Source organism: Solanum tuberosum, unplaced genomic scaffold (assembly GCF_000226075.1).
Source record: "Solanum tuberosum cultivar DM 1-3 516 R44 unplaced genomic scaffold, SolTub_3.0 scf00424, whole genome shotgun sequence".
Classification (NCBI taxonomy): Eukaryota; Viridiplantae; Streptophyta; class Magnoliopsida; order Solanales; family Solanaceae; genus Solanum; species Solanum tuberosum.
The window spans coordinates 29448-40550 of record NW_006239350.1 but is presented as its reverse complement, the minus strand read 5'-3'; the positions used below and the strand labels follow the sequence as shown (position 1 = coordinate 40550).

At 36.3% G+C, this 11103-nt stretch overlaps 2 protein-coding genes across 2 annotated transcripts in view; both read right to left on the bottom strand.

Annotated features, from left to right (window-relative positions):
* The window catches only part of LOC102596173 (putative late blight resistance protein homolog R1B-17), a 5992-nt gene extending 3825 nt beyond the window's left edge, over nucleotides 1–2167 (bottom strand). Inside the window, exon 1 of the mRNA XM_006363190.2 lies at nucleotides 841–2167. Coding sequence (XP_006363252.1) covers nucleotides 841–1794 — 954 coding nt within the window. The 5' untranslated portion in view covers nucleotides 1795–2167. The remainder of the gene's footprint in view (nucleotides 1–840) is intronic.
* Nucleotides 2168–5982: 3815 nt separating this feature from the next.
* LOC102595834 (putative late blight resistance protein homolog R1B-23) lies at nucleotides 5983–9361 on the bottom strand. The gene is made up of 4 exons (XM_015303332.1): nucleotides 7617–9361; nucleotides 6403–7523; nucleotides 6190–6265; nucleotides 5983–6109 (listed from the first exon to the last, which is right to left on the bottom strand). The coding sequence occupies exons 1-3, from the start codon at nucleotides 9359–9361 to the stop codon at nucleotides 6234–6236; spliced, it is 2898 nt and encodes a 965-aa protein (XP_015158818.1). The 3' UTR covers nucleotides 5983–6109; nucleotides 6190–6233.
* Nucleotides 9362–11103: the final 1742 nt, after the last annotated feature.

The window sequence follows — 11103 nt, the reverse complement described above, 5'->3', positions numbered from 1 at the left end:
ACTTTTTATAAGTGATTCTGATATCCATAACCTTATTAACCTTGAAATATCAATCACTCTATCCTCTAAAAATGCTCCAAAATAAAGGAAGCAAGACTTAAGATGACAGGGTAAAACATGATAACTTTGGTCTACAATGGCTCTTGAGTCATTGTGAATGTGGGTACCCAAATTGTTGGCCACTTGTTCCCAACATTCTACTTCCTTTTCCATCTCCGACAGAATACCAGCCACCAAAACAATTGAAAGAGGGAGTTGTCCACACATTTTTGCTATTCTTAGCCCAACATCTTTTAGGAGAGGGGAGCAGCTTTGTTCACCAAACACTTTCTTTTCAAGCAACTTCCAACTTTCATCTTCGTCAAACATACGAAGATGAAGGGGATCACTATGAACACTAGCATATTTGGCAACTTCATGATGTCTTGTTGTTAGAATGATTCTGCTTCTGTTATTGGCATCTGGAAAACAACCTCTTAAATCATCCCAAACTCTATTTTCCCACACGTCATCAACAAGGATAAGGTACCTTTGGGGCAATAAAGTTTTGGGAAGCATATTAGCTAATTCATTGGCATGAAGTTCTCTATGCACAGAACCCTCACCAATAGCATCACGTAGCAAGGCCAATAACAAGTCCTTATAAGAATATACTTGAGACACACAACATTGTGCACAAATATCAAATTGAGAAACAACTGACCTGTCAGAATAGAGTCTGTTGGCTAAAGTCGTCTTACCTAAACCTGGCATGCCGTGAATTGAAATGATATCTTGCCCTTTGGTTCCATTCAGTAGTTTTTTTCTTAAATTTTCTATGACATCCTCAAACCCAACAATCTCTTCATTCATCCTTGGAGTCCTTGCCAATTGTGATGATGTACGAGCAATGACACTCTTCATTGAATCCTCAACTGTGTTCTTTTCTTGAATCTTTGCTTTGATACAAGTAATCTCCTCTATGATATCCAGGAGCCAACGCTTGATGCACCACTGAGGAACCTCTTTGTTTATACAAGCATCAACTGCATATTCCACCTCATATGCTTTCCTAATTATTTGTGTGATACAATCTTCATTCAGTGTCTTGAGCTTATTGTGTGGCTCTTCTACGACAACCTTCAAGAAAGGTTGCAAGCTCTCAAATTCCGTTTGAATAACTTGAAGTTGATTCTTGAGGAAAGCGAGTGAATCTGAATAACGGCCTTGGAAATCCTTCAGGTTTTTCAACAGAAAATCGACATAGCCTAGTCCATGAACCCTTGGCAAGTTACAATTAAATGCCTTTTGCATGACAAGGTAGACCATCGCCTTAATAGGTTCAATGTTTCTCGGAAGATCAAAACCAAGTGCCCGGTTGATAACCTCCAATGATGTGTCTTCCATCTTCCCCTTGATATCATATAATGAGTAAATAAGAAGTCCGGCATCAAGAATAACAGAATCCATATCTTGCAGATGAAATTCCAGATCTAGTATTGGCAGATGAATGAGATTGTCTCTTAGAAGGCAGAGCATCTCCTGAAGGTTTGCCATTTGATCACTCAAACCAACCATCAGATTGTGTGTTGGAGTCTCCACAATGCCACTCTCAGCTGCATGCTTATCTTGAGCATGTGGTATGGTTGACTTCAACGCCCTCAAGACATCAATATAAATATTGTTGCGGCTGATGCCTGGCTGAATGGACTTTATCTTCATTTCCATGAAATCAGAAAGCAAACAACTGACTTCATTTGAAGCCAAGTCTTGATTTCTGTTTCCATAGATTGGCAAATTCAACCACACAACCATTGCGATGTGGCTAGCCTCAATTAAAGCATGAGTATAAAAAGTAGTATGTTGGTATTGAGGCTCTATACATTTGTTTGAAACAAAGCAGACAAAAAATCTCAATAACTTCTACTCCTTGAACACTTGTTCTATTTGTTCCTTGGGTCCTGGAACAAAAAGCAATGAAGATGGATCATTGATCTTGACTAGAACATTGAGATTCCCCACAACAGCATCGATGAATTCCATCACAAATTTGGGATTAGTATCATCGTCATCATCATCTACCTTGTTGTCTGCAAGTAGTGTTTTTGGAAAGGAGTATTTAGCTCTGAATTCTTGCTTAGTCTTCCAAATTACTTTCTTCCAGCATGCAAATCCATCATCTGAACTAGCATCCGGCCAGATGCTAATAGCGCACAGCCTCTTGCAAATTTCTAGCATTTTCTGTGAGATATCTAGCATACCACATTCACTTGCAAAAGTGAAGCTCTGCAAATGGAGAAAACAATTAAGGAATTTTAACTCCCATATAAAGAAATCTATTCGATCCCTTGCAACATCCGAGTATTTCTGGGCTCGCAGCGTCCTAAGTAGGAAGCAGTTTTTCAGATCAGACAATTCATTGTTGAAATTCATCCTTGTGACACAAGAATTAGAACTATTATGGAAGAAGAGCAATACAGAGTATTATAGTTTAATTCTTTCTTCACTTTATTGCTGGCGTACTTAGAATATTCAAAGTATTCAAGGAAGGCAGTCAAATAAAGTGTGAGGCAGACAAACAAAAAACAAAGCCATTGCCTAATTACGTTCTATATCTATAGTTTCAGTTGCTATGCTAATTTCCCTTTGTATATCTCGCTGCATTTAAATAATTTATACAAATTGGGCTTTCAAAGATACTGTATATACAAATACAAATTTACTTTAGAGATTTGTACATTGAGTCTTTGATTAGGTAACTTATATATATATATGGTCCCCTGTGGAAAAAGACAAATGTTCATATGCATTATTGGATCTCAATCTTTAATTTAACCTTTCTAGTTCTCAAAGGGACTTATCTATATTACAATAATAAATCTCCTAATCAGGACAAGAATAGTATTTCAACATTGGCTGTAGAAATGTCCTTCCAACTTGGAATTTACAAAGCAGTTTTTTTTCAAAATATATATGGTCATGGACCACACCCAAATTACAGTAAAATCTCACTAACTTAATACTCGATAAATTAATAATTTCTTTAAGATAATATTTTTTTCCGGTCCCGACTTGGGCCAATGGAAAAAATCACTCATTTTGATAAGATAATAAGATAATATATTTTTAGAAGACTCCTATATAAATATATGGCTTCATTGATATTATAAATTAATAATTCTCTAAAAGTACAAATATATCTAACACAATTTAAAGAAATCAGATAATGTATTTGATCTGTCATTGTTGATTTTTTGACACATTGAGAAGCCATTTTTGGATATGGTTTCATTAAATTTCTTATATAGTCTATTCTCTCATCATCATACATTGAATGTTTTTAGTAAATATACGATGAATAATATTTGATTATTAAGAAAAAATAAACATTATGTATAATGAATTTATTTTACAATGAATCATTGGATTCTTAAATTTATTTTACAATGAATCATTTAACCAAAAAAAATAGGACAAATTACTTAACTACACTCCTTTACTTACCTTAATATCCATTTATGCCTACTTATTTCAAAAATTTCAAAAATCCCTTATTTACCTATGTATCTCGCATGTATCCCGTGCACAACGCTATGTATCCCGCTATGTGTAATGTATCAAACGCTATGTATCCCATGCATAACGCTATGTATCCCGCATGTATCCCGTGCACAACGCTATGTATCCCGCTATGTGTAATGTATCAAACGCTATGTATCCCATGCATAACGCTATGTATCCCGCATGTATCCCGTGCACAACGCTATGTATCCCGCTATGTGTAATGTATCAAACGCTATGTATCCCATGCATAACGCTATGTATCCCGCATGTATCCCGTGCACAACGCTATGTATCCCGCAAACATCATTTTTAAGGGATTTTTGGTAAATAAAAAACTAGAAGGGATATGATGTTATTTGGTACTTATAATATGTGGTTCCTATAATTTATAAAAAAAATATTACAATGAATCATACACAGGAGAGTTTAACATGTTAGTTTTTAGTCATTGATAAAAAATTTGAGAATATCATGGTCTTTGAAATATTATTGCAAGATTTGCTTGCTTAAGAGGGTTGTCCTCTATGTTTAGTTATTTAGACCCCATATCTAACTCCAAAAAAAAAAAGTCATCATTTTCATTAAATTACGAATCATACCCTAAAAGTGAAATGTGATGGAGTATGGTAGGACCCACGCTTGAGCTTTCCAACTGACACATAACACTTCTGTTGTAATTTTCTTCATATATTTTTCATTTCCATTTGAATTTGGTGAAATATAATTACTTTTTTGTATAATGTATAAAGATTCAGATTAAAGTGTTTAAATTACTCTACTTAACTCTAATTAACTCCACATATTTTTCATTTGAATCTCGTGAAGGATAATTACTTATTCATATCCAATTGTATTTGAAGTGTATAAATTTATTATAATTAAGTAATTTAATGAATTAATATTGTTCTTAGAAAAATGAATCATTAGGCTTACGCCTCGCTCTATACTAAGTAAAACGCATCGCCTCGCGCCCCCGCCTTTTAAGACACCGGTTCCATCTATATATTAATTTAGTGAGGTTTAACTGTATATATATTATTCTCTCTGTCCTATGTCTTTTCCATTTTAGTCCATAAAAAAAAAAGAGAATGACACAAGTATCTCTGATTATTGCACACTTGTCTTTATTCATTAGTGATCTTGCTACATACGCATTCAGCTCCTTGAGACAGTGTATCTCTGAACCAACTTGACTTATCTATTTCATGTCACTTTGTCAGTCATCAGAACTGCATAGAACCAACAAAGATGAGTGACTTTTGGGTTATACAACTCCGTGTACCATGTGGGATAAGATACTTTGTACTGTTAGTACATGTTTGTCAGAGAGTATGTACCACTACAATTTTTGCCTTCTTCAAATGCTTAGTTACTCATTTAATTTGTATAGAGTATATAGTGAATTAAAGGGTTCTGCATATGTTAGTGTATAACTGGTGTTGGTTTTGTTTGTATATGCATTTAGACATCTCTTCTCGTCTAGAAAAGAGTTATGAAGGATTGTTCTTGACAAAAATAGAGTTTTACTATAATAGTGAAATACCAATCGGACTATTACACTTAGAAATTCAGATTTGTCTATTATTTGCTCTAGGCTGAGGGTCTATCTGAAATCACCTCTCTATCTTCACAAGGTAGAGATAAAATATGCTTACGCACCACCATCCCCAGCCCACTTGTGGCCTGTGTGATTACACTGAGTATATTGTAGTTCTTCTTTTGGGCTGTTATTGATGGTGTCGAGCTCACCTCGACCATTTTACTGAGTACCTGCTTCTTCCGACCAAAGAGGTATCAGGTAGCTCTGTTTAGCGGTACTTAGATAGATGTGAAGAAATCTCTTTAGTATTTTTCGTTTTTGTTGTTTTCACCTGCTTCATTGACTGACCGCTAGACCATACTCTCGGTGCTAACATTCTCATTTCTCTAACATGTAGCAGAGTGGCATCACAACATTTTGGTGAACTCATAAGAAATAGAGAAGGCTGAAACCATTCACTTCAGGATCCGTAAAATATAATGACTTACATCAAACCTCAAGGACTTAAATGAAAATTTTGTTTAATAGTTACATTGTGAGATGTATTTAGTTTACAATGAATGCAACAGCCGTTGGACGTTTTACAGAATCTTTTATTAAACGAAATAACTCATAAAGAAATTACATGTGATATTCCAAATTGCTCCAGCTACAAACTCTGGATACCCTGTTAAAGAATAACTCAATGGGCATTTTTTGAGTTGAATTTGAACGGATTACAATGGGTTGAACTAACAAATCAGCTGATCCATCAAAACTTTACTACAGTTAATGTTTGTGTGTGCGTCATGAAATGGTATTACAGTAAGCCAATGACTATAGCACATTTGTGTTGACAAGTTGGGACTACAATAGTTGTCATTATTTGGAAATCCATCATGCTTGAGTTCACCAGAGCTCAGCATTTTGCTAGTGCATGCCACGCTTTCTCAGTCTCTCCACAACTAATTGAACTTCATCAGCATCCACATCTCCGGTCACAGTAAGTTTCTTCACATTCCTATCAGTTGAAATTGATTTTATCCCCTTCACATCGAAAAGACAAAAAAGATGAATCTATCTATTTGGTGTACTCAAAAAAAAGGAAAGAAAAAAATAAGTAGTACCTGGACGAAGAAATAATCTTTTAAATGCCTTGTATATATCTTCATCACGAGATAAATTTAATTTCAACGTCTTTTTCCGCAAGAAAACCAAGAGAAAAACCCAAATGTAAAACGAGGGCACCAGGTAAGATAACAGAGAAAACAGTTCATAAAATTTAGGCCATTTCTGATTCATCAAAATCATGCAGAATAAAGCTTTTTTCAGTAGTGTACCTCGCTGAGAACGAGCTTGAAAATTAGTATTTTGATTATCTTCGACTTGTGTTTCTTGTATATTCATGGCTGACTTGACAACTGACTCATTGCAGTTTCCTACCTCGATGTATTGCAGAGAAAGGATGTCCATGAAACAAGAAGGGATCTCCATAAGAAGTCGACATCCACGCAAAACCAATTGTTCAAGGTTAGGAAAGGCATCATCAGCTACAATCCATTTCATCAAGGACACACATTTTAGTTTCAAGATTTTGAGTTGAGGGAACATGCCATTGCTCACTTTCCATTCCCTATGATCACCAAATTCAACGTAGTACAGTATGAGTACCTCAAGGTACTTGAGATGATCAGCAGTTTCTGATAAGTACTGAGAATCCAGGTAAAAGTCAGAGAGTTTCAGGTATTTGAGATTTGGTGCAGAGATGCAAAAGGGGATGTTTTTAAAGGCTTTTGATCGATAAAGCTCTAGTATTTCAAGCCTTATTGGAAAATTATAAAGATGGTGCTGATGGGGGTATTCTAAGCACTGGACTTTACATACCAGTTTTTGAAGATTAGGTGTTTTTCTCAGCATCAAATCTGCATCCTCAACACGAGAGAAATATGGAGAGGAAAGGGTTTCCAAATCATAAAGTTTTGCAGAGTTCTTCAGTAATGCTTCTTCATTTTCTGGGCTGAAGTTAGGAATATGCAGATGTCTCAATTTAACCATATCCCAAATTGTACTAGGTAGTAATAGCGTGTTATCTCTCCCAACTGATGTATTCTTTAATATAAGAGTTTCAAGGTTCCAAAGATTGGATATGCTTGAAGGAATTGAATTCTGATCAATGAGCGCAGAGAAATACCTCAAATAAGGGAGCTCAGTCGGAATAAAATCAATAACAACCTGGTGTTCCAAATCCATTACTTTTAGAAACTTGAAATGTGGTAAAATGTGTGAAATTTCAAAAGCATGAGAGGATAAGAAGCGATGGGCAAAGTATTGGTCATAATTCTTAAAAAGTACAGAGCCAACAAGTGAGCCAGACGTACTCCATTCTAAAAGATTATCCGTTTCAGTGAACGCCAAGTGAGCATGCTGCTTGTGAGAGTAAACAGCTTTGGTACTCCGATCCCTGTGAATATATCAATAAGCAAAATTATCATTAATTTTCAAATATAACTTGAAATACTTGATTGATTGAAAGTACCATTACTTATCATATTACCGTTTTATCCATAGTAGAAAATTCTCCTCAGCTGCTCTTTCCTTGCAGAAGTCGAGTAATACATCATGAAGGCGACATGCTTTGACCTTACCATCTGAAATGGCCCTCTGAGTAACCATTACTAGATTTCTTCCAATAAGATTCTCCAAGTAACCTTCTGCTATATCCTCCAAGCTCCTGCCTTCACTACTTTTTATAAATGATTCTGATATCCATAACCTTATTAACCTTGAAATATCAATCACTCTATCCTCTAAAAATGCTCCAAAATAAAGGAAGCAAGACTTAAGATGACAGGGTAAAACATGATAACTTTGGTCTACAATGGCTCTTGAGTCATTGTGAATGTGGGAACCCAAATTGTTGGCCACTTGTTCCCAACATTCTACTTCCTTTTCCATCTCCGACAGAATACCAGCCACCAAAACAATTGAAATTGGGAGTTGTCCACACATTTTTGCTATTCTTAGCCCAACTTTTTTTAGGAGAGGGGAACAGCTTTCTTCACCAAACACTTTCTTTTCAAGCAACTTCCAACTTTCAACTTCGTCAAACATACGAAGATGAAGGGGATCACTATGAACACTAGCATATTTGGCAACCTCATGATGTCTTGTTGTTAGAATGATTCTGCTTCTGTTATTGACATCTGGAAAACAACCTCTTAAATCATCCCAAGCACTATTGTCCCACACGTCATCAACAAGGATAAGGTACCTTCGGGGCAATAAAGTTTTGCAAATCTTATCAGCTAATTTGTTGGCATAAAGTTCTCTATGCACAGAAGCATCACCAATAGCATCACATAGCAAGGACAATAAAAATTCCTTATACGAATATACTTGAGACACACAACATTGTGCACAAATATCAAATTGAGAGACAACTGACCTGTAGGAATAGAGTCTGTTGGCTAAAGTCGTCTTACCTAGACCTGGCATGCCGTGAATTGAAATGACATCTTGCCCTTTGGTTCCACTCAGTAGTTTTTTTATTAAATTTTCTATGACATCCTCAAACCCAACAATTTCTTCATTCATCCTCGGAGTCCTTGCCAGTTTTGATGATGTACGAGCAATGACAGTCTTCATTGTATCGTCAACAATGTTCTTTTCCTGAATCTTTGCTTTGATACAAGTAATCTCCTTTATGATATCCTGGAGCCAACGCTTGAGGCACCGATGAGGAATGCCTTTGTTTATACAAGCATCAACTACATATTCCACCTCATGTGCTTTCCTAATTATCTGTATAGCACAGTCTTCATTCAGTCTCTTGAACTTATTGTGTGGCTCTTCTACAACAACCTTCAGGAAAGGTTGCAAGCTCTCAAATTCCATTTGAATTACTTGAATTTGATTCTTTAGGAAAGCGAGTGAATCTGAATAACGGCCTTGGAAATCCTTCAGGTTTTTCAATAGAAAATCAACATAGCGTAGTCCATGAATCCTTGGCAAGTTACATTGAAATGCCTTTTGCATGACGAGGTAGACTATCACCTTGATAGGCTCAATGTTTCTGGGAAGATCAAAACCAAGCTCCCGGTTGATATCCTCCAACGTTGTGTCTTCCTTCTCCCCCTTGATATCATATAATGAGTAAATAAGAAGTCCGGCATCAACAATAATAGAATCCATATCTTGAAGATGAAATTCCAGATCTAGTATTGGCAGATGAATGAGATTGTCTCTTAGAAGGCAGAGCATCTCCTGAAGGTTAGCCATTTGATCACTCAAACCAACCATTAGACAGTGTGTCGGAATCTCCACAATGCCACTCTCAGCTGCATGCTTCTTTTGAGCTTGTTGTTGGGTTTATGATCTTTTTTCCCTTCCTATGTGGATAAATAAAAGTCTTATTAGGACCAGCCCACTTTAGCCCATAACCCAAAATATTATGTGGCATATATAAGGCTTATTTGGTCTTATATTTCAAAAACACAAGAGAGTTTCGTTTTAGAGATTGAGAGAAAAAGAAAAAAATCCCGTTTTTGCTTCTGGAAATTTTCTGCTCAGGAAGTCTGCTTCAGACAGAGTTTTCCGCTTCGTTAACCGTTGGATCGTTCTCAAATTTGAACTGGGAGTTCTCAGCATCTGGTTCTTGCAATTCAATGGTGGAGATCGGATTTGGAGGTCTGTAGCTTCTGATTTTGGGGCGTGAACAGTAGCGCGTTTTGGGTGAAATCTCTTCTTTAATTCTCTAGTTTTGGTGCAATCTTGTTTTGTTGTTGCTCATTGTTTGGCGCTTGTTCTATGGCCACTTTTGGAGAACAATTTTGTAACTCTTGGTGTTTATAGTGGAGCTTTTGGTCCTGTGGTTTTTTACTCTTCACATCGAAGGGTTTTCCACGTAAATTGTTGTGTCTTGTGTGATTGGTTTATTCTTATCTTGTTGCTTTAGTTTGGTTGATATACTTGCTGTCCATTCTTCATATTGCTTGATTGGTTTGTCTTCTCTTGGTTCAAATTGAAAGGGAAAGTTTAGATTTGGGTATTATTCCGCTGCTATCCTATCTGACATTTTTTGTTAGTGCATTGCCTTTCCCAACAAAGTGGTATCAGAGCATTGGTTGTAGTTCATTATTGATTTGAATGATGGAGGCAAATATGAGCATGATGGTTTGTTTGAATGGTAGTAACTATCATATTTGGAGAGGCAAGATGAAAGATCTTCTATTTGTCAAAAAAATGCATTTACCTGTGTTTACCTCTAATAAACCCCAATCCATGACGGATGAGGAATGGGAATTTGAGCACTTGCAGGTTTGTGGCTAAATTAGACAATGGGTTGAAGATAATGTTCGAAATCACATTGTGAATGAGACACATGCCAGAAGTTTGTGGGACAAGCTCGAGACGCTATATGCTTCGAAGACTGGCAACAATAAGTTGTTTCTATTGAAACAATTGATGAATATCAGGTATAAAGAGGGCACTCCTATTTCTGATCATATTAATGATTTTCAGGGTGTTCTTGACCAGCTATCTGGAATGAATGTAAAATTCGATGAAGAAATACAGGGACTATGGCTTCTTAATACTCTGCCAGACTCTTTTGAAACTCTTCGAGTTTCTTTGACTAATTCTGCTCCAGTGGTGTTGTGACTATGGAATATGCTAAGAGTGGTGTCTTGAATGAAGAGATGAGAAGAAGATCTCAAGGCTCAACTTCTACTACTTCACACTCCGATGTTTTGGTTACTGAAGATAGGGGGAGAAACAAGTTCAGAGGTCAGAATGACAGAGATAAAAGTAGAGGTAAGTCAAAGTCTAAATACAAGAATGTTACATGTGACTATTGCCACAAGAATGGGCATATCAAGAAATTTTGTTTTAAGTACAAGAGAGATATGAGACAACAAAAGAAAGAAGGTGACAATGAAAATGGTGTTGTTGTTGTTGCTAATGATGATCTTCTTGTTTCTTGTGATGAAAATGCCGTCAATCTTGTTCGTGATGAGTCTAGCTGGTTTGTGGATTCTGGTGCT

Coding starts and splice junctions, on each gene's coding strand:
- LOC102595834 (XM_015303332.1), bottom strand. CDS start 9,361: ATGGTTGGTTTGAGTGATCAAATGGCTAACCTTCAGGAGATGCTCTGC. Junction 7,524..7,616: donor TTTCTACTATGGATAAAACG/GTAATATGATAA, acceptor ATATATTCACAG/GGATCGGAGTACCAAAGCTG. Junction 6,266..6,402: donor TCAAGCTCGTTCTCAGCGAG/GTACACTACTGA, acceptor GTTTTCTTGCGG/AAAAAGACGTTGAAATTAAA.